The 23,971-nt window shown below is 42.5% G+C and overlaps 1 protein-coding gene across 1 annotated transcript in view; it reads left to right on the forward strand.

Moving 5' to 3' along the window:
* The first annotated feature begins 694 nt into the window (after positions 1 to 694).
* Positions 695 to 23,971, forward strand: part of CDH2 (cadherin 2) — a 213,475-nt gene continuing 190,198 nt past the window's right edge. The window contains exon 1 of the mRNA XM_065890425.1: positions 695 to 1,163. Within this exon, the coding sequence (XP_065746497.1) occupies positions 1,104 to 1,163 (60 nt within the window). The 5' untranslated portion in view covers positions 695 to 1,103. The remainder of the gene's footprint in view (positions 1,164 to 23,971) is intronic.

Consider the following 23,971-nt stretch of genomic DNA (forward strand, 5'->3'; position numbering starts at 1 on the left):
GCGGATCCGGCCGGCTACCGCTGCAGCTTGGTGGCCTCCGATTGGCCACGACGCGGGCGGGGAAGCTCGGCGGAGGAGGGAGGCGGGGGCGAGGGCGGCGGCGGCGCGAGGAGATCCGAGCGGGGAGCGGGCTGCGCAGCCAGGCAGCTCGCGGGGCGGGCGAGCGCGGGGAGAGCGGCGGTGGCAGCTCGCCCTGGTCGAGCTCGCGGAGGACGAGCGGGGCGCGCAGGCGGCGGCGGCGGCGGAGGGGGTTGGGGCGGCGCGCGCGAGTGAGCGGCGCGGGGCGAGAACCGGCGGGCGGGTTCCCGGCGGGCGGGAACCAGCAGGGGCAGCCGCGGCGGCAGCTACGCGGGACGGAAGCCGCGGCGGGAGCAGCCGCGCCGGACCCTGGCCTCACCCCCGCGGGTCGAGGCCAGAGAACAGTCTCCAACTCTCCCAGGGACCGGAAAGGGGAGCCCAGAAGGGGTCCTCAGCGCACACGCAGCGGGGGCGGCGGGACAGCTGCCCTTTGTGGGCGCAGCGCTCACGGCCCGAAGCGCCCTCCCCGCGGCGCTCTCGCCGCCGTCTTCGTCGTGCCGAGCGGCCCTGGAGAGGGGACCCGGAGGAAGCAAAACCCCGAGACCGAAACCTCGCGTTGCGGAGCTCCTGGGGAGTGCCAGCCGCTCTTCTTCCACCTCCGCATCCTCCACCGGCCAAGGTCCCCGCCGCCTGCATCCCTCCTGGCTTCCGCTGCGCTTTGGGCAGAGCAGCCGGCGCTGCCACCGCGGACACACACACACACACACACACACACACACTCACTCACACTGACACCCTCACGCGCACGCCCGCCTTCTCCCCCGCCCCCTCCCCAGCTCCTTGATCTCCCGGTCTGTTTTATTACTCGCGTTGCGAGTCCCGCGGACTCCGCGGCCCGCTATTTGTCATCAGCTCTCTCTCCATTGGCGGGGAGCGGGGAGCCGCGGCGAAGGGGGTGGGGTGGGGAGGGGAAGGGAAGGGGGTGGAAACTGCCTGGAGCCGTCTCTCCGCGCCGCTGTTGGTGCTGCCGCCGCTGCTGCCGCCGCCGCCGCCTCCGGCTCCTCGCTCGGCCCCTCTCCGCCTCCATGTGCCGGATAGTGGGAGCGCCGCGGACCCTGCTGCCGCTGCTGGCGGCCCTGCTTCAGGTACGCGGCGGTTCCCGCGGGCCGGGCCGCGGGCGGGGTGGGGCGGGCGGCGCCGGGTCCCTTTGTTCCCCGCGCCGCTGCGGGGCCCGGCTGCGCACCCGGGAAGGGAGTTGCCGCACCAAGCGGGCGGGAGCTGCGCAGACACTAGGCTTGGGCAGGGCGCAAGGGCAGGGCTGCCGGAGCCAGCCGGTCTCCCGCGCCTCTCTTGGCGGGTCCCGAAGGGGCCAATCGCGGGCCCCCTCTGCTCCTGCGGGGTCAGGCGAGCTCGCGGGGCGGGGGGTGTCCCTAGGCAGTAGAAAGGTGAGGTAGGATAGCACTCCGGTTTTGCAGTTTTCTGCGCTTCTCGCCCTTAGCATTGAACTTTGCTCCATTTTTTGTTTGTTTATTTCTGCAGGGATGGGTCGCGAGTTTGCAGTAGGAATTCTCACTCTGGTATCTTAGTTACGGGACTTGCTTTCCACCCCACCTCACCCTGGCACCCGCGCGCCTCCCGGTGCCCGAGGGCTCCTCCGTCCTATTGTCTTTATCGCAGCTTAGAGTTGCTTCTTATTTTTGTTTTCCTGCCCTCACAATTTTTTTTTGGAGTCGGTCCTACCTGAAAAGAAAACCTCACCCCCTAGCCCCGAAGAGTCTACGCGGGTCGGTGCCTCCGCACCCAGCCTCTGGCCCGCACGCCCCTTATCCCGCCGGGCGGGGAGAAGTTCCGTTACTCGGCTTTTATTCTTCTCCTGTCTGGCTGCCTCTGCCCTGCGTGCGTCCTGGGGGCGCCTTTACTTTTCACGCCTTCGGGAGAGCGCCAGACAGCCTTTCCCTGCAGTCGGTACCGGGAGGCTCCTCCGCGGCAGGAAGCACCTGCTCCAGGCTGGTCGCAGCCTCCCTCCCCACTCCGCGCCGCGGATCCCCAGTCCGGCCGAGCGCCTAACTTTCCCGCGGCGTCCGCCCGGAGGATGTACCGAGGCCCCTCCCGGCTGTCCAGTCGGGTCTTGTGAAGCGACGCCACGCGCCGCGGCTGCGACACCCGCGCTGGGCGGGGTCCGGGCGGGGGTCGTGAGTCTGCCCCCGCGGGCGGCGGGGTCCCCAAGCAGCTGCGGGAGAGGGGCGTGTCCGCCTTCACTTTAGGGCAGGATCTTCAGGGGAATCGCCTGAAGGGCCCCCAGCGCACCGCCGACGGCTAGGAGTGGCCGGCCGGTGGCCGCTCCAGAAAGTGCGGGCGCGGCTCGGAAGTGCCGCTGCGACCGGGGCGACCGGGGCAGGGACAGATGGTGCGGATCGTCCCTCTGTGGTCTGCGTGAGTCAGGGCCTGGCGCGCTCCGGCCGCGGGCGCCGGGGGCTGGATCGGGCTGGCGCCCGCGGTCTCTCACACTCCCTCCCGCCACCCCCTAGAGGGGTGTGGGCCGCGGCTGCGCCGAGCCCTGTCCATGGTGCGCCGGCTCCGCGCTCTCCTCCCCCGGGTCCAGTTCTCCTACTTTCCGGCTTTCTCCCTCCCACTGGCTCCCGGGCCGCCCGGGTCCCGCCGTTCCTTTCTCCTTTCTTGGGTTTCTCCTTTTGTTCTTATCATCTCCAGCTGGTCTTTTTCTTTCCCCTTCCCCCATTCGCCAGTCCGCTCCCCCTCCCCCGTCCTCATTCTCTCTCCTGACTCGGGGGTTTCAAAACTGTTAGACATTTTGGCCTCTGCACTTTTGGGGAGTGGATGGAATTTCTCCTAACTTGGGGGAGGAGACCTGCCAGTCACTTGCTAACAAAAGTACCTCCTGTTATAAAACCGCCCTTTATTCTTGGAGCGCACACTCATTATTTCACCTCCTGTCACTTCATTTATTGTTTCTTCTTTTAAAATGGGGTTTATTGAAGAGGTTAGGCTGAATGGGGAAGAATGAGAAAAGTGCTACTTCAAGTGTTTGAAGTTAAGGGGAAAGCAAGATAAACTTAACCCTGTGGACATCAGATTTTTTTAAAAAAACAAATATGTCATAGATTAAACAAATCTCACTTTAAAAAACATTATGTTTTGGATATCATGGCATGGTCTGACTTATTTACAGGCAACTTATAATAAGTCCTAAGAGTGTGAGTCCAGCAGTGGATGGTATGCTCACCAACTTTTTGATCTGAAAGTAAGTTTTAATTGAATACTGTGCAGTGAAGTTAGGACAGGAGGAGACGTTTGTTGGTCGCTAATAACATGGGACTAAAGGGTGTACCACTGGAGCAATCTCATTTCCTCTTTGAGTCATCTGCCTTGAAACCAGGTGTGGATCTTGTAGGTCATTTTCTTTTATTTCCTTAAGCATTTTTAAAATATATCATTTATAAACGTCAAATCACGCCCTTCCCTTTTCCATTGTATGTTCTTTCTCAGTTTCTTCCAAGCCCATGTCATGTTGACTTTTATAAACCTCGAGGAAAGGGGAGATTAAAACTTTGTCATCAAGTTTGGGTTATTCACGGGTTCGAGTCAAGCAATAACATTGAGTGGTTTGCAAGGTCATTAGAAGTGGAAGCAGAGCAGTTTATGCAACATGAGTTTTAGGGTTAAGTGCACCTTGTGGATTGTACACACAGATTGGAAATGACTTTGTGCTAATGGTCTGCTTTACACACCAGAATAACACAGATCTCTCTGCAAGGTGAAAATGGCCTCTCTGCAGTCATCTGCTATTAAAAGTCTAGGTTTTTGTTTGTTTGTTCATTTGTTTTCAGGCCAGACTAAGGAGTTACGAGTTTTAGAAAAGAGAATGAGTAGGTTATTAGTGTAGATACGGAGCCGCCTTATTTTTTCAGACCAGTTAAAGAAGAATAATTGAATATTCAAAAGGACTTTATGCCTTTAATTAACTGAAGTGTTCTTTTACTTGGAACACTTCTTTTTTTTCACTTTGAGAGAATCTTTACTAGTTGAGTTATTCTGTTACCTAGATTTACATAATTCTAGTCAATTTTGCATATTCTGATATTCAGGTTTAAGATTTTCTCTATTCTTCCTCATTTTAGCTTGAGGCATTAGCATCGTCCTATTTTTAAAAAAAGCAGAATTTGAGCATTAAACTTCACTGATCAAGGGATATCACAAAGTTATGACAAGCTTTCCTTTTAAATTATACAAGTGACTTTCAAATCCTTAAATAGATTTATCATCAGGAATAAAAACCAATTTTACTTTTACTACCCATCCAGTAATGAATAGATTAGAAGCCTGCTTTGTTTTTCTAGTTCACATTTTAATTGCATAGCTGCATTGTTCTAATTTAAATATGTTTGTATGGGTTATGAAGCATCAAGGACACCTCCTTAAGGTTCACAGATATTCTAGATTCTTAGTCTTATTGCCTTGGTTCTGCTTTCAACCCTGGATGAGGATGTATGAAAAAAGATGCACAAACCATACGTGATTTTCACCTATTAAGTATAGACTTTCAAGGCATTAATGTTCAACACGTGAAATGTAAAAAAAAGCTTTGTTTTAGAATGTGGAAAATCTAGGATACAATAATCATTTTAAGTATAGACCATATATGTATTCACCATGTTTATTTGATTTTCAGCAACTTTGTAACAAGTTCCTATGAAAGTAAGAATTAACATAGTTGGTGTTCACAGTTTATTCCACTTATGCGTCTCTGCCCTTTTTTAAACTTGTGGCATGTGGCCATTACTAACAGGTGGTGCATTGCACGTGTTCTAGGTGTGATTTGAAAAATAATTTGTGTATCCTAAAATATTATAAGCATATTTTAAAATTATATATATATACATATACATAAATTAAAATTATATATAATTGTTTAGGCTTTAATTGCAAGTTCAAAATTTACTTACAAAGTAGACTTTCATACCTTCATCAGAGTCTACCCTGACCTTCTTCTAAAAGTTTGAACTGAGATTTTAAGGGGAAATTCTTTTAGATAGTTTGTATTTTTTACATGTAGAGACTCAATTCTTCTTGGAACAGATTATTTTGGTGACAGGGTATTGCACCAAACTGTCCTTAATTTCCGTTCTCATTAAAAATTTTCAATTCTTAAATCTGTTGTGCCTCATTAAGCGTTAGGGTTATTAATTGTGAAATGTCAAGACTTAAAGCAACAGTTAATCTTGCTTTAAAACGCCTTCAAAAAAATCCTCATCCCCATCGTGTTTTCAAAGGGATAGTCTCAAGTTAGAAGAGTGATTTAAAAAAGAAATCAGCTGTTATTTAAGAAGTGTAGTGTTTGTATGCACTTTCTATGGTTTTGCCCAAGTTAACATTATTCAAATTTGCTCTTTGGGCTCAAATACAAAAATTAATCAAGTTTAAGCACTGCACAGACTTGTGGTGAATTTCATCAGCCATTTAAAAAATATGATAGATTTGGAATTTGGGTTTTGTTATTTGAGTAATTATTTCACATCTGCCATGAGTACACCTTCTAGAATCTATTTTCAAGTTGGGTTAAGAACTTTAAGCTGAAACATAATTTGTACCAACAAATCATTACGCCTCACATTTCTGTTTTTTCCTTCTACAAATTTATTTTTGTTTGAATTTTTCAGTAAATTATGCCAGTTAATTTGAGCGGATGATAGTCTTTGTGTATTTAACTAAATGTAGATAAGTTTTAAATTAAGCAAACCTATTCATGCCAGGGAGGAAGTATATACAGATAAATATTGTAGTAAGAGCTACATCTTCTGCATATACCAAGTGATGAGTTTAAAGTAGGCAGAAGGTGAATTCAGGATCTAAATGGGACCTTTTGAAAAATTTGAACTTAAAGATTATGATTTGTGTTACAATCGAGTTTTTAAGCTCTATTTTAGATTATGCGTAAATACTGCTCAGTTTTTCCATCTTACTCTCTTTAGGACCCAGTGTACTTTCTTGTCTGAACTTCCAACTGTACTTACAGAAGGCAGGCTCTTGGGTTGCATATATATGCGCAGTACGTATGTTGAGGACTGCTATCTACATGCGTTCCCTGCAACATTTACCACAATTTGGCATGAACTGTCAATTGATAGTTAATTGATAACTTTGTGTGTGTCATCCAAGGTGGTTTGGGCACAAAGAGTATAATAACTTTGTTCTGTGCAAGTGAGCTGCCCTGACATAGTGTCAAGGTCAAGAGCTAGTGTCAAGGGCAGAAAGCCTGGGGTTCTAATCTGGTCCAGATGTAGTTTAGTTCTTAAACTCTGCTGACCTCATTTTCCTCAATAATAAAACCTCGGGCCTGGTTGGATTAGTTGATCTCTAAGGGACTTTCTAGTTCTGTGACTCTTGGGGCTGCTTAAAATATCCCAAAATGATTCCTTTTCAAAGACTTTGGAATGACTTTAATAACTAACCTGAAATGCAGAGATTTTTCAGGTATTCAGAGTGATAGAGTATGATTTTTGAGGGCTATTGACAATAGTTTATCATATATGATAGCATATCATTCAGCATTAAGAATATAGCTCTTTTGGATGGACCTAGAGATTATCATATGAAGTGAAATAAGTCAGACAGAGAAAGACATATATATGATATCACGTATATGTGGAACCTAAAAAAATGCAAATGAACTTATTTGCAAAACAGAAATAGACTCACAGACATAGAAAACAAACTTATGGTTACCAAAGGCAAAAGGGGGGAGAGATAAATTAGGAGTTTGGGATTAACATATACACACTACTATTTATAAAATAGATAAACAACAAGGACCTACTATATAGCACAGGGAACTATATTCAGTAGCTTGTAATAACCTATTAAGGAAAAGAATCTGAAGAAGAACTTATAAACATATATATATATGTATGTATGTTTAACTGAATCACCTTGCTGTATACCTGAACTAACACAACATTGTAAATTAACAATAAATAATAGTTCTTTTTTAAAAAAGAATATGGCCTCTTGACCTAGCAAGTTCTTCTCTAGTCATTTTTACAGATATGTCTGTATTCATGATGTATGCATGATGTATATATTTACACATACAGGGATTTGCATTGAAGCATTGTTTATAATTACAAAAGATCAGATTAGATGGTCTCTGAAAGTCCGGTAGGGACTGATTTAATAAATTATGGAGTAATGTGCAGTCAGATTTGAGAACCCCTGCTGTGTGGAACAAAACATTTTAGTTCCACTTACAGTTCAAGAAAATTATTGTTAAACCACCTAATGTTTTAGCATAATCACTAGGTATCTACCTAGAAAAGCTTCAGGGAAGGACAGCCAAAATCATCAGTGGGATTTCAAGGCCTCTGAATGAAGAGGAATTGGACATAGACCACAGAGAGAAGCTATAACTGAAAAACAGAAAATCAAGGAGAGTAGAAATAAGATGAAGATGACATACACTAACACTAGAACATCCTAAAGTTGGGTTGAGAACAACCCGTAGCAGGCTGAGCTTATAAGTAAGTCCAAGGAAAATTGGCTAAATTTAATGGGTAGTTATGTAATAGATAGTTTGCATGTTGTATCCTGGAATGACCACACTGTGCTGAGTTATCTGTACCCGAGAGATTATACTAGTTGGTTAAACCATTAAGATATTTCTTACATTCTCTTGACTGATTGAATATTTAATTTTTCACCTGTTCTGATAGTGAAAAGGTAGCCTAAAGTGGACCTTACTAGTACCTAGAACTTGAGATGCAGAAGAGTGTTTAGTATTAGAATCGGATGTTTTGGTCTACAGCCTCAATTAAGTAAGATATTTAACTTTCTCAAGTAGCATTGGGAAAATTAGTGGTGTAATGCTTTTAAAACAGCTTGAGTCATTTAAAAGGAGGTGTTATTATAAACATAATATGGCATTCATAATCCAATAACTTGGAGAAGTATTTGATCCATGATCTGTTCTTAGATTTTCTTTTGCAAAATATACTTACTTACCTATACTAAAAATAAATAAATAAATCCTGGAATAATAGTGTACTTTTGTACTACTACATACTGTTATTTTAATATTGTTTTTTATGTTAATTTTAAAAATTAACTTGACCATAGCATACTTATGTACGACCATATAGTTTTATATTTTTATGGTCTTAGTTTTAATGTTTGTTTTTGTGTTTTTTAAAAAATTGTACTTGACCATCATAATTTAAAACATTCATGTGGAGTTTCCCCACCCCCATTCTGTATATAATTTAGTGTTTTGGTGGATTAAGGAATTAGTAAAAAATAAATAAGTAAAAAATTAAAGGATCATAATTTGGAATCTTTATTATTCCAGAAATTATTGGAACTAGAAATGTGAAATGACTCTCTTTATCCTCATTATTATAATAAATTTTGAGTTTATTCAGCTTTCTTCTGTTGCATTAAATATTAAAATTTGTAAAATTCTGGCAAAGGGAAATCTAAATTGTAGGGACGGGAAATAGTTTAGTGGTTTCTGGGGCTGGATATGGATGGAGACAAGAGATTGGTTACAAAGGGGCATGAGGGAATTTTGTGGGTGACAGGAATGCTCTAGAACTTGACGGTGGTGGTTAGGTGAATGTATAATTTTTGAAACTCATTGAACTATACTCTTAAAATGGATGCATTTTATTGTATGTAAATTATACCACAATAAAATTGGTTAAAATATAAATGACAATTCACACATTAAAAAAAAAAGTATCGAATTTCGTATTACTGCTTCCAGTAAGGATTCTAAGGAATGCCCTTTCAGTGTTTTTTTTTTCCCATATGCAGTTCTAAGACATTTCACAATTTATTTTATTTTTAGTAATAATCAGTAGGTCATTCATATAAGTCAGAAGAGCACACACGCCAGATAAAACTATTTGAAACTTTAGATATTTGCTGTCATCTCTTCAAATATTTTTTTTAAAACCAATGTCTGGTAGTACTAAACCTTAAAAATGAAATGTTTAATTGTAGGGAAGGAAATTAACATGCTACCTCAGTTAATTATTTCTATAACCTTGTAATATAGGTGGATTTATTTCCATTTTAGAGACTATCAAAGAGGGAGTCAGACAGTCTGAGTATTTATTGTGAGAATCCATAGTAGAACCATATCTGGTTATAGCAGAGTTAAGCCTGACTGCAAAGCCCAAGGTGTTTTCCCTCCACCAGGCTGGGACCCTTTTAATATGATATTCAGGGAATGAATATCGAATTAGAGGGAAATTTCAATTCCTCACTAATGAGTTTATAAGGTTTTTGTAAAGTAGTTAACTTTTGAGTTACATTCTCTATTTAATTTTGGCCTTAAATAGTTTGATTTATTTTGGCATCTGAAACCAAAATTTAATGCTTGGTTAAGATTTTCATTCTTTTTTTTTTTTTTTTTTTTTAATATGTTCCCTTAGAGAAAGAAGAAAAAAAATCTTAGGTAAATGATTCATAATCAGTTTTATAATGTTCTTCACATTGTCTTGATCAACAAATAATGTGTTGGTAAGTACTCAAAAAATATCTTTTTGTGTGTGAATCCTGGAATTTAAAATACTTTCTAAGAGCCAAGAAAGCCTCAGGCTACGCATGGTTGTTTTTGTTTTTTGGGTTTTTTTTTTTTTTTTTTGAAACTGTGTTTTTTCAGTGTTCTTTTCTGTAAAAGTAAATTCAAGAGATTCTATCATTGTGTTAAAACATTTTAATGTTTAATGGCACATTTTCCGTGTTTGAATAATTTGAATTACTTCTCCCACAGAGGAAATCAGTTGACATCTTTTAAAAATATATACATCCACATCTACAACAGGTTTTTGTGTGACTGTTTTGTGGCATGACTGAGTACACGCTGATTTGTTTGCTGCCCAGAAAGCCTAGAACTATTTTGTTTGTAACTTGACCTATCGTTGGTGGGTGGATACACTTGGCTTGACTATAATAGCAAACAAAATGTCTCTTGGTTGGTTGGGGAGCTGTTAAGTGAACTCTGAAATAAATCACTTAAAAAACATTAAACTTATTAAGGTAAAGGCTATGATTTAATCCCTATGCTTAACAGAAATCTTTAATAAATCAGAGGCTGTGACTACTTTAATTTTTTTTCTTTTGTTGTCTTAATTGGTTAACACAACAGTTCAAAGTCTGCAGTTTGTTCTTTATGGCTTTCTGGTCCAGTTAGTAAAGAAAAGTGTGTTCTGTGCAACCAAAATATTAGTCTTTCACAGCTCCTTTGGTATACACCCCCACAAGAGCAACTCCAAGATTGGGTTCTCATGTCTTGCTTCTCATATTATATTTCAGGAAATTCAAAATTTAAATTTCACACACATACACACACACTCACTCTTTACGAAAGTATCAAATGTATACGGGACAGTGCACGTCTAAGTGGATAGTCTGCTGAGTGTTCATTAATTGATCATAGTATTTAATCAGCACCCAGTCAAGACACAGCATCCCAGGGGTACCCTCTCCAATTTGAGCCATCTCTTCAATGGTTACTATTTACTTGACTTCTAATAGCATATATCAGTTTAGCTTATTCCCATACTTGACGAAGTCATACACTGTACGCCGTTTTGTAGCTGGCATCTTTCACTCAATTTGTAGAATCATCTGTATATTTGTATCTTATATATTTTTTAATAGTCACAAAATTCGGAAAGGCTCATGGACTCTATAGAAGGATCTGGGGGATTAAGGAAGGTGAAGACTGAGTTAAAAACAAAAATAAAAACAGGCTGTTTCATTGCAGCTAAAGGTCACTTCAGTGTTTATGGTGTCAAACCACGAAACACCTTTTGTGGATTTTCCTACCTAGATTTCTTCTTCTTTAGTTCTGGTAAATTGGCAATATTGTTCACCAAAAACCAAAGACATTTGGAATTTAGTAAGGTATAGCTTTTCTTGCCCTTCCCTAATATCAGAAGGAGGATGGAGACAAAGCACTAAACATCTTTTTGACGTGAAGTCTTAAAGCAGAAGGTTTGGGTGTTAAGAGTAATCTTTTCAGTGATGCTTCTTAATACCTTCCTGAGCTTCCTAGTGACCCACTTCTCAATGAGGCCCTACCCAGATTTGTTTTTAATTAATTTTTATTGGAGTATAGTTGCTTTGCAATGTTGTGTTAGTTTCTACTGTACAGCAAAATGAATCAGCCATACATATATATTTATCCCCTTTTTGGATTTCTTTCCCATCTAGGTCACCACAGTGCATTAAGTAGAGTTCCCTGTGCTATACAGTATGTTCTCATCAATTATGTTTTATACATAGTATCAAGATTTGTTTTTAATTTAAAAAAGGTTAAGTTGGGGGTTACAATACCACAGACTGCTAGTTTTCAGGCTGGTCAGTGCATCTTTGGGTATAGTTGATCCTCTTTTGTGTTTGTGTAGCTTTTTTAAATATCTGAGAGGTTGCCATGAAGGATGGCAGAGCGCCATGCTTGTCCCAAGCTTTCTTTCGGAGGGCCTTTTCTCTCCATTTATAATACATGTTGAGTAGAGCTAGAATCTAGGTGGAGGATTCCATGCATAAGGATAAGGACTAAGGAATCCATATCCAGAGGGAATGGGCCACCAAGGGTCTGTTTTTTTTCAAGGCAGCTCTAATTCATTTATGTTTGCACATGAGTGGACTTCACAATATTTAGAAAGATTGTACTCTTATGTGGCTTTAGCTTATTGATATCTAGTTGGTATTTCACTTGTGTTCCGCCCTTACACATAGTTTTCTACCATAGAAGCAATTGTTTACATACAGTGTTTGTGTTTTCAGCATTAAATTTTATTTACAGTTCTGTCTTTTTTGTTTGACAGATAGCTAAGAACATTTGGGGAGAATCGCATAACCATTGATTTAATTTACCATCTGATTTATAGCTAAGTGCCTTGTAAATGAAGCTGAATTAAATCCATGATTTGGTTTATGGTCTTTCCCTTTATTTGAGGCTGTCTCAATGGAGCTTTGTTTAAAAGGGGGATAGTGGTATATTTGAATGTAGATAACAACGGATTATGTGTAGATAGCTTATAACATTTTATGGCCTAGAATAAAAGCATTTTGGAAAACAGTGAGGTTACTTTTTCTAGTGTTTGTGTATGTAATGGATTTGTTAAGAATCGTCAAGACTCTGATATCTTATTTTCTGAAGTCTTGGTTCTTCATAATTAAAATAAATAATATATAATAATATACATAACATGTAATATGTATTATATATTATATATAAGTTGTATATATTGGAATAAAATTATATATAATTAAATATATATACATATGGTGTGTTTCTGGAATACTACCTTGGTGGGTATGCCAAGATATAAATTTAGACTGTTCACCTCCAAACACAGTCTTCTCAAACATCATGCTGTATCAAATGGATTACCTCTTTATATTTCCACATTGAGATATTTTGCTTATCTGAAATTTACTTTTGTATCTGGCATGAAATAGGAGGTCTTTTTTTTTTTTTTTTTTGCGGTACGCGGGCCTCTCACTGTTGTGGCCTCTCCCGTTGCGGAGCACAGGCTCTGGACGCGCAGGCTCAGCGGCCATGGCTCACAGGCCCAGCCGCTCCGCGGCATGTGGGATCTTCCCGGACCGGGGCACGAATCCGTATCCCCTAAATCGGCAGGCGCCGACTGTCAACCACTGCGCCACCGGGGAAGCCCCGAAATAGGAGGTCTTAACATGTGGGTAGCTGTCATTTGTCAAAGAAAACTTCTGGTTTTTCTAAACAAATGCTCCCTCTATTAAGTACAGATTGCCATAGGCTTCTGGACGTCCTTTTTTCTCTCTCCAGTTGTGCTGATTGCCTAGTGAGGCAGTGTGCACAATGGTTAAGAATGTTGGCTCTGGAGCAGGACGACCTGTTTGGGGCCCTGGTTTTGACACTTGGCTGTTGTGTGAACTTGGACAGCATGTGTGGCATTTCTATCACGCAGGATGTCTGTTTGTAAAATGGGAGTAATAAGTAGTATCTGTCATAAGGTTGTTAGGAAGAGTAGGTGGGTTAATGTATATACATCATTTAGAAAAGTGCTTTCATATGGTAAACAAGATGTAAGATCTTTAACTGAAGATTTGGGGGTATAATCATTACCCTCGTTTTACACGAACATAATCAAGGGGTAATTTAATTGTTTGAATAAGTTTGAGTACTTGGTACGTTCGAAGCTCTGTTCTGTGTTCAGTGTTCCAGGGGGATAACTTGTCCTTCTGCATGGAATGCTGCCAGTGCCCCTTAGATGGCATGCGGAAGCCACAATTGAAGGGCGCATATTTTAACATTCCTCCTTTAATTCTAACAGATGTTGTCTAGGCTGATACAATTAGGGAAAGGGATGAATATATATGGAGTGTCATTCTGTCAGCAATTTGATTTGGGAATTACAGGTAATCAAACAGGAGCTATTCTGGTGTCTTCGTAGGTCTGTCTCTTTGCTTCTGTGATTTAATTCTTTAATGTTCTTTTATGGACACAAGCATGCGTGTGTGTGTGTGTGTGTGTGTGTGTGTGTGTGTGTGTGTGTGTTGTTTTGAGACTAGCCTGCAACCAGAGTAGGTTACTTAGTCTCTGAATGTTTTTAACATGATCATGAGGACCCAGCAGAGAGGAGAGGGTTAAGGGTAGTCTTACCATACTGGTTGATGCCAGTACAGAATCTGCAAAAACAGAGTGAAGGTAGATTCATTGTTCTTGTAGATGTTGATGATTTATTGATGATTAGATGCAAGAAATGTTACATTTAACTTAGTTTCATTCTATCTTAATAATATTGCATTATTTTTGAGTAATTACTATGTGCAGGCACTGTTCAAAGTACTTTACATTTATTAACTCATTTAATTTGCAAAAAAAGTTTACTCAGTTACATATGAGGACACCAAAGTACAGATAGGTTAAACTGAGGTGCCCAAAGTTATTTTGTTAAGTGATGGAGCTAGGATTCAAATGCCAGCAGCCTGATGTCGGAGCCTGTGTTCCTAGGTTTGATATTTATTTGAATGTAGGTAAAAAAATAAAGGCAGGATAGACTTTTTAAAACAGCTTTTTCCATTGTAAAATGTGGTACATGTAGAGGAGTATATAAAGCATATATGCAGTTTAAACAGTAATTAAAGTTTACAAAATATGTCCATACAACTACCAGACATCTTGAGAAATAGAATATTACCAGTGCCTTGAAAGTCTCCAGAGTACTGTTCCCATTTCCCTTCTTCCTCCCAGACGTAACCGTTATCTTCATTTTTGTGATAATTATTCATTGATTTTCTTTATAGTTTTATCATCTATGTATATATTCCTTTTATATATGTGTAAATGTATATATAGAGATGTTTATATAAATGTGTATATATCATGCATATATGTGTAAATGTACCATGTATACGTGTGTATGTATGTAGATGTGTGTATATATACACAAATGTGTGTGTATATATATATATATATAATATATTTTTTGTGATTCCTTCTTCTCAGTATTATGTCCGTAAGATTCATTCAACTGAGTCGTGTAGCTATAATGTATGCATTTTCACTGCTCCAGAGCACTGCATGCTATAAATACGGTACAATTTACTTACTCAGTTTATTGCTGATGGACTGCGTGTCTGGTTTCAGAATTTTGCTGCTGCAGACATTCCTGTACATGCCACCTGGTCATAAGTGCCAGGGATATTCTAGGGCTGCATTTCCCAAATTTTAGCTTATATAAAAACCACCTAAAGCTTGTTAAACAGATTCCTGGCCCGATCCCCTGAGCTCCTGATTCAGTATCTCCAGCAAGCTCCCAGTGATGGAATGCTGGTCTGCTCTGGGGTATGTCCCAAGGAGTAGGATTGCTGGGTTACAAGTTATGTGCCTGTTCTTCTTTACCAGCTACTGCAAGAGTTGTTCTCCAGCTGCTCCACCAGCACCATGTACATACTTTTCTTTTTTCATAATCTTAGTATACATACTCTAGTTAAGCTTTAGAATTTTTAACGACCTGGTGGACTGCATAATGGTATCTCTTTTTGGTTTCAATTTGTATTCTTTTGGTTACTAACACGATGGAGATTGTTTTTATATATGTTCCGGCCTTTCGTCTTCCTTGCGGTGTCTGCAGAGCCCTAGTCCATGGAATGAAGTTTGTAACTCGTCTGTAGCTTGGCCTTGCTATTTGTTGCCCATTCTCTTTGCCTAACGTTTTCAGTCATGGTTTGTATAGTATCTTTCCAAGGAGTGTGAGCCTTCTGGAAAGCTCACTCGTGATTAAATCTATTATTTGTGGAGTGCTTACTATGTTCCAGGCCAAGCAGGCTGCCTGCATTGTCTTATGTAATCCTCACCTCAGCCTCCTGAGATAAGTTGGCATCATTATCATCATCCATTTTACAAAAGTCTGAATGCAGCCTGGCTTAACCCAAAGGCACACCTCTAGGAACCTCCCAGGGTTTGAGTATTTCTTCCCCCCGGTAACAATCAGGTCCTTGGAAGTCTCCAAGAGCTGACCCAGTGGGAGCAAGATAAGTCTTTGTATTCAAGATTTTGTAGGATTGCAGCCTGGAGGAGAATTTGGACTCTAGAATGAAGACTTCAAGGATCTCAATTCCTGGGAGCAACCTTTGGCCTCATGAATGGGAAAATCTAACACTGAGCCAGTATTAGGCTAGGCTGCTGTGGAAGTAGGTGATTTCTGTCTCTGGCCAAACAGCCCCTAGTGGTGATTTTAAGAGATGCAGGTAACTGATTGGTTGACAGTGCTGTGACTTGCCCTGTTTTTCCTGACCTCAAGCCAGCTTGGCCCTGAACTGTAGACACCCAGCAATGCAGAGGCACATGGGATTCTCTGTTCCCAGGACTTGGGCGTCCCCGAGCACTTGAAGAGACTTGGTTGTCTGCTCTCAGACCCTCAGTGTCCAGCCATCCTAGTGGTCTTGTGGCCCTGCTGGCGGTCTCAGGATGTTATTTGGCCTGGCTTCTTTTTGATCTTCAGCCTTGGCCTCTGAGTATTCAGTAATGTTGAGACCTTGTTGGTAATTTTGTTGTCTTTGAAGAGAGCTAATAAATAGTGCTTCTTATCCATCTAAGTTCTGGATAAATAAGACAAAAGAGTCAGCAGATAAAGAACCACAATACAACCTTTATTACTGAGAAGGACGAGGGTAGAACATATAGGTCACTGAATTAATTCCCCCCCACCACACCCGCCTCCCATCTTTAATGGTGCTGGATGAGAGCCAGCTTCCCACCTAGGGATCCTGCTGTTTTAAGGTCATCTACAACATAGCAACATTTGCACTGTGGAAGGAGGCTGGGCTCCCAACAGAAAAGAGGTGAGGAAGGGACCAGGCTCTGTGTGCCCAGTCGTTTCATCCAAACTGACCAGAAAGGTTGACAGAGGTTGGGGGGTGGGTGGAGGTGGGACGTTGCTCGTGTAGCTCTATATGGAAGGAGGGAGTAAGGGTTCCGCTAAGCCTTCCGCAGTTTGCATTAACCATTGAGTTTATTATGTTCTTACCCATCAAGTGTGTGCTCATCCCAAAGAGTGGCAATCACCCTCAGAGGGAGAGATGGACTCTCTCAGGACAGTCTTGCTCCCAACTTCATGAAGTCCTGGACGATCAATAGCTTTACTTTATAAAGAGTCCTCAAGTCTAATGCGGCACGCAAGACGGTCACAGCAGCACGGGCACATCTCGGAGATACTGTGTCTTAGATTCCAGGGCATTGTGATAAAGCAAATACCGTAGTAAATGGAGTCACAAATGTTTTGGTTTCCTAGTGCGTATAAAAGTTCTGTGTACACTATACTGTGCTCTTTTAAGTGTGCGATAGCATTACGTCTACAAACGCCATGTACATGCCTTCATCAAAAAAGACTTCAGGGCTTCCCTGGTGGCGCAGTGGTTGAGAGTCCGCCTGCCGAGGCAGGGGACGCGGGTTCGTGCCCCAGTCCGGGAAGATCCCACATGCCGCGGAGCGGCTGGGCCCGTGAGCCATGGCCGCTGAGCCTGCGCGTCCGGAGCCTGTGCTCTGCCACAGGAGAGGCTACAACAGTGAGAGGCCCGCGTACTGCAAAAAAAAAAGACTTTATTGCTAAAAAATGCTAACCGTCATCTGACAATGCACAGTTGCCACAAACCTTCCGTTTGTAAAAAAGAAAATCAGTACCTGCAGAGTGCAGTAAAGCTGCGTATGCCTGTAGCTGTACAGCCTGCAAAGTTGGAAAGCAAACCGATCCTGATCCTAGGAGAGTTTTTCTAGGCGACATTATGACCCCAGAGCCTGTGTTCTTAAATGTCCCAAAGACCATGATAGGAAGCGGGTGACATCTGAGGGAAGGACTCACCATGGGTGGCAAGAACCTTCCCTGGTTGAGTCTTTCCCCAATGCTAATGGGGCTAAGCCTCTTGTCTGTAAGTCGTGACCTTTGAACTAAACACAGAGGTCAAAGGGGAAATGGAGGCTTACAGAGACAGAATATGCTGGACGAGAAGGAAGGGCACCTCCGAAAAGATGGGGATCGCCACCGGGGGCATTTCTGAACCTTGCACATAGTTGGCAGTATCTCAAATGCCAGTTTCCTGAAAGAAAACCCAGAAGGCACGGGTGGGTCCCCTCCCCCTGGATAAATACAGAATGCTAAATTTAACCTCCCACAGGGAGCCTCTCCCAGATGAATTTTGATTTGCAACCAGCACATTCAAACCTTCTACCTGGCCTTCCCCTGTGAGCCCCTTGAGGCTGTCAGCCCGCCACCGTCCCCAGCGTGGGCTCTGTTGGGTAGATGACTGGGGGATGCACTGTCTTGGGAGCAGGTGTTTTCTGTCTCTCACCACTTGCTGTGGGATTGCTTTGGCCAAAAAAGGCCATCTGCAGGGGAAGATTTCTCCTTAGTTTATAAAGATCAGTCCAGACTGCTTGGTGGAGGCTGGCCCTTGAGCCTGTGGTCAGGTTACAGGAAGCCAAGATGTGCCTTCTTTGGCCTCCGAATGCAGAGCAGAATTAGAGGCAGACAATCCAGTGCCGCCCTCCTAGACCTGTCATTCATAATTTGAAGTGAGAACCTCCACAAGGCTCTTGAGTTCACTGCCATTTAAAAATAGCAAATATTGTTCTGCTCACTAGTCTTTAGGCAGGAGATGTTGAAATAATCCCCTTTTTCTGTGCCTTAGCTGTCTGCTCATTCACGGGCACCCCCAGGAGTCCTGAGCTGCCTCAGACCTTTACCAAGGCCATGCTGCTACGGCCCTCACCCAAAGGCGTTTGCCATTTGGCTGTGGTCACCGTGTGGCCTGTCTCCTTGGTCCATGGCCTTCCCTGAAGTCCACCGTCTTTGCTCTGGGGCCTACCTCTGTAAACAAGCACTTTCCTAGAGAATAACCACCGTAAGTTGTGGTCACACATCAAGATCAATACCCTGTGGTTTAGGAACTAAAGCCTGTTGATGTTGAAAGCTACCTGCCCAACTATAAAAACCCACCACACTGCACAATCAAGACTACAAACCACCAAATTGAAAAACAGGCAGGGCCCTAGGAAAGCACCCTTTCTCCCCTGCTCAGAGCCCCAGTACCTCCGGGACTGTTTTCTTCCCCAGCATTGGATTCCTTTTTTTATTATTTCTCAAAGTCTCCAGAGAGTACACCAAATGCCTAAGTCTTTGAAGGGGCCCAATAAATGGGACCTCTCCTCCCTGAACCAGGTTCTGAACAGAGTGAAATAGAAGCCATAAGAGTCAACAGTTAGGAAAGGAAAATCTCACCATGGTTCTGGTGAGATCTGGGCTGGAAGGCATGGCCTTTATCCATGGGCTTGTCTGTTGCCAATATGGAACCCCAGAATTCCATAGACAAGCGCACTCAGTTGCAGGTGGTGCTGCCCCCCACCTACAAGTGCTGCAGGGGATCCGTGAGCTCCCAGCGTGGAAAATGAGATCACCACGCTTGTTCTCTGTGGGCTTGTGACTCCCAGGTGGGAGGAGTAGGGGGCAGAGCCGGGCACCAGGTGCCGAGATGTTATTTCGAATTCAGCCTTCAGATAAGTTCAGTTCATCCCTCTTCTCTCTAGAGTAGCAGTTCACACATTTCTTGGTCTCAGGGCCCTTTTACACTCTTAAAAATCATTAAGTGCCCTAATGAGCTTCTATAATGTGGGTAATATCTACCGTTGTTTAGCATATTAGAAATTAAACTGAGGAAATTGTATGGTATTGATTTAATTCATTTAAAAGTATTAAACCCATTATGTAACACAAATACCAATTTTTATGAAAAATAACTATATTTTCCAAAGCAGAACAACGAAATTAGTAGGAAGAGTAGCATTGTGCTTTTGTATTTCTGCACATCTCCATGTCTGACTTAGTAGAAGACAGTGGGTTTCCTGTATCTGCTTCTGCGTTTACTCTGTGAAGGTATGACACATCACTCACCCTTTGGAAAACTCCACTTGACACTCGTGAGAGAATGCGAGTGGAAAGGATAAGAATATTGTTGTATTATGGAAGTAGTTTTGCCTTTTCAGTTCCCCTGGAAGGATCTTGGGGACCCATAGGGATCCCGAGACCACACTTTGAGAACTGCTGTTCAGTCTGACTGACAGGTGGAGTGGAAACAGATGAGAGTATTAGAAAAGCAGAGTTCCTTCCACACGGAAAGAAGCTTCGAGAAGGGAAGATGCACTCCCCCTCTACAGGTTATACAGTGCAGTTGTCCAAATGCCAGACTTAAACTACTCAAGATAACCACAGGTGGAAGAAATGCTAGTCTTCAGTCCCCCCGAGTTGAACCTGGAACTGGTGACGTTAGTCCTGTAACCTGTGGGTTAGCATGCAGGGCTGGTGCGCTGGCTTCTTCATGGCTTAACCTAGAACACTGCCGGGCAGGGTGCTGCTTTGGGAGCAGGTTCAGGAAAGGCTTGGAACTCTGACGTTATTGACAGAGCCCTCTTCATGGCAGCACATTTCTGGAGACTGTGCTGGGAATGTGATTTTCTCACAAGAATAATTGTATAATTGTCTTGATAATTATCTCATCAAGGACTCAGAATGAGATAAATCATCACCATGGCCAGCTATTCAAATTAAATCAGAGTTACAGGCACTAGAAGCATTGGTAACCATTTTTAAAAAGTGAAGTCATGTTCCAGGTTTTATGAAACAGATGTAATTGTACATGAAGACCAAGGAGTGTGGGGTACAGAAAGCGTACAAAGAGTCTATCACAGACTGTAATTATGCCCTCATCGATATATCACCTACAGAAAATGAATATGCTCACCATGGTGGGTATTTACTGATAATTTTCCATGTGTGCTTTTAGAAGAATTTGGGCTTGGTTATGGTGGAGGCCGGGTAGGGCGGGGAGTTGGGTGACTTAAAAAACAAGATGTTTCTAAAAGTTTGACCTGATGTTTTCTCTCCGTTTTTTTCACATGGTGAACAGAAACATTGTAATTATTCTGTTAACGTATATCACAATCATATTTGAGAATCATATTTTAGGAAAAAATTCACAATGGCAGCAGGTAGATTTGTCACTTGGTCTTAATTCTTACAGGACAATTTCCAGCCCTTAGCCAGGGTCTGAGGTTGCTTCCTGATGGTTTTGTTTGTGTGTGTATGTGCATGTGCGTGTGTATGAGATGGGGCAGTGGCTAACAGTGGTCCCCAAAGCCTTTTGGTGTAGGTTTGAATATCATCCCTAAATTGATTAGCTAAATGACTCATGGCGATTTCCCTTCAGTTTGCTTCCTTGCCTGTGAAACAGCAGTAGTAATAGTACCTACCTTGTAGGGTTGTTGTGAAGATTGTTGAGATATACGCATGGAAAGCATTGTAGCACCATTCCTAGGCACTCGATAAATATTAGCAATCACCAACATTCAGTGTATTTAGTTAATTTCCAAGTTGATTATAGCCACAGTCTGATGCTATGTACTCTACTACTTGATGACATTTTGAACCTTGTGTAAAAGCATGTTGCAGTCTCTGCTGAGTGTAATGAGTTGATGGGGCAAAATCAATCAAAGCCAGGATTGGCCACGTCTACTGGAATTGCTGTAGGCACTTCTGGAACTTTCAGTGGCAGTTTAATTGCCTAACTGCCTGAGCCACTGTCTCAGGATTGTGTTATACTTCTATAAGCCAAGTCAGTCTGTAGGTGTAGTGTTGCTACCCCTGACGTTAAACATCCAGATGCTTATTGTAAACTCCTGTCTATCTTTTGAGACTCCACTCCACAAAGTCTTGATGCCTAGGAAGCCTCCCCTCACAGGGGCTGAAGAGATCAGCGACTGCACAGACCTCTGTGGACTTGACTTGCTACATGTTTGTATATGGTCCTAAGGTCTGATAGGTTCAACTCCTGAGAAGTCCACACTCTAAACTGCATCTCCGATGAGGCACTCTGATTTTTGTCTGTCAAGCGTTTGTACTGCAGTGCTGTCTTCCAGCTCAGAGTTCAAGGACAGCACGGTTGTCAGGTTCCTGGACCAGCATCAACACCGCTGTTTGACTCTCTTTGTCCTTACTTGATTAAAAGAAATGAAAATCAGAAAAAAATAAAAGTACTGATACCAGATATATTCAAGGACCTGTACTAATAACAGAATTGAAATAAAGATGGACACGAGGTGGGTCACAGGGGGCAGTGTGACCCCTGCACGTAAGGTGGTCTAGGTTGTATTATGAAGGCAAGAAAGGGTTAACCTGTTCAAAACGCTGTGCTCTCCCTCCAGGACAGTACATGACAAAACAAAAATATCAAAGTCCAGGGTTAAACTTCTGCACGTTTCAAGCATATTTCCAGGGATATGAAATTCAGAGTGTCATCAGTGGCATGACTTATGCAGAGAAAGATCTTTAAAGAGTGGCACTAGCTCTTGAATAATCTTATTAACATAGCCTCCCACGTGATGGATGGAATCCTGTGAAATGTAGAGAATCTGGCAAATGTATGGTGATAAATTGGATTTAAACATTTAAAAAAAATTAGTCATGCAGAATTGGTCTTGAAGGGTTCCATTATTCTATTACCATGTACCCCACTAACTGCTTTAAAAGTGTCTTCACTAATTGCTTATATTTGCTTATATTGTTTGGAAGACATACAGGCATAATAAAAGCATCATCAGAGCTGTCCCCCCCACCACCGCTACCCACCCACACCCACACATCACCTGTTATAAAAGGAATTTCACTTGTTTTCTTTTGTACATGTTTGTGAATGAAGTTTTATTCTTTGTCACCTTGGTTTCTTTTTTTTTAATTTTTTATATGTATCACTGTATACATGTCAATCCCAATCTCCCAATTCATCATACCAGCACCCCGCCCCCCACCACTTCCCACCCTTGGTGTCCATATGTTTGTTCCCTACATCTGTGTCTCTATTTCTGCCCTGCAAACCAGTTCATCTGTACCATTTTTCTAGATTCCACATATATGTGTTAATATATGATATTTGTTTTTCTCTTTCTGACTTATTTCACTCTGTATGACAGTCTCTAGATCCATCCACGTCTCTAAAACTGACCCAATTTCGTTCCTTTTCATGGCTGAGTAATATTCCATTGTATATGTATACCACATCTTTATCCATTCATCTGTCGATGGGCATTTAGGTTGCTTCCATGACCTGACTATTGTAAATAGTGTTGCAGTGAACATTGGGGGTGCATGTCTTTTTGAATTATGGTTTTCTCTGGGTATATGCCCAGTAGTGGGCTTGCTGGGTCATATGGTAATTCTGTTTTTAGTTTTTTAAGGAACCTCCATACTGTTCTCCATAGCGGCTGTATCTATTTACATACCCGCCAACAGTGCATCACCTTGGTTTCTTTTCAGTATTCCTACTTCATAAAATTCTTTAAAAATATTTCTCGGATATTTATGTAGCGAAGAGATAAAAGTCTTCACAAAAAAAACCCCAACAGTATCATGACAATAGCTAACCCTTGTCTTATGGTGAATCAGGTGTTGTTGCTATGCTTCAAAGCAATCCTAGGAGACCAGTACTTCTCTTCTTCTTCTTCTCCTCCCCCCCTCTTCTTCTTCTCCATATTATTATTATTATGGAAAAGGTGGAGGCACAGATGAATTTATAAAGCTTGTCAAGGTCACATAGGTAGCCAGAGGGGAGCCAGGATTTAAACCTAAGCAGGTTTGCTTGGAGGCCCAGGTCTTAACTACTACGCACATTCCTGCCTTTATTTCCATAAAGAATAAGGGGAACAGACATATAAAGCAAAAAGAGTTTTCCAGCTTTGTGGACTGCATTTGATCATCTACCTTCTCAGTACTTTAATTGTTAGTAGATTCTGACCATCTGAAAGGGAAAAAAGCAAGAGATCGATGTGTGAGGTGGGGGAAACCCAAACATTCAGTTGATTAAACTTAAAGAGTTTATGATAATCAGCAGAGCCTCGGTTTTAGGTAGGCTGTCTTCAGAGCCAGAAAAAGAGGAAGGTTCCATTAGGTTTGGGCTGCTTTCAGATGTGAAACGTTGAGCCAGTCACCATGAATGATCTTGATCAGGAAGAATAGGGGCATGGAAAGGTCTGCTCTGGCTTCGGTGGAATATTTTAAGAGCTTGGATTCAGGAGTGACTTGGAGGAAATTGGAAAACAGAGCCAGTGACCAAGGAAGACTATAAAAAAGAATCACAGTAATAGGAACCTCAAAGAGTAGTGGACTCAGCTTGAAAGTTCGTGGTACTGAGACTATGGGAAAATCATAACGAGAATAAAAAGCGTTGTCACTGTGGGTTCAGAACCAGAACAGATAGACCGATCCTAACAGGCCCGCAGAACTTCTCCGCTCCCGTTATGCTTCTGTCCTTTGTAGACAAGGAGGTCGATCTTCCGCCTGGGAAGAGTAGAGCAACTACCTGTAAGAGGAAATGGAAACTCAGGATAGGTGAGTTGATT

The sequence above is a fragment of the Phocoena phocoena genome, chromosome 13 (assembly GCF_963924675.1).
Source record: "Phocoena phocoena chromosome 13, mPhoPho1.1, whole genome shotgun sequence".
NCBI lineage: Eukaryota > Metazoa > Chordata > Mammalia > Artiodactyla > Phocoenidae > Phocoena > Phocoena phocoena.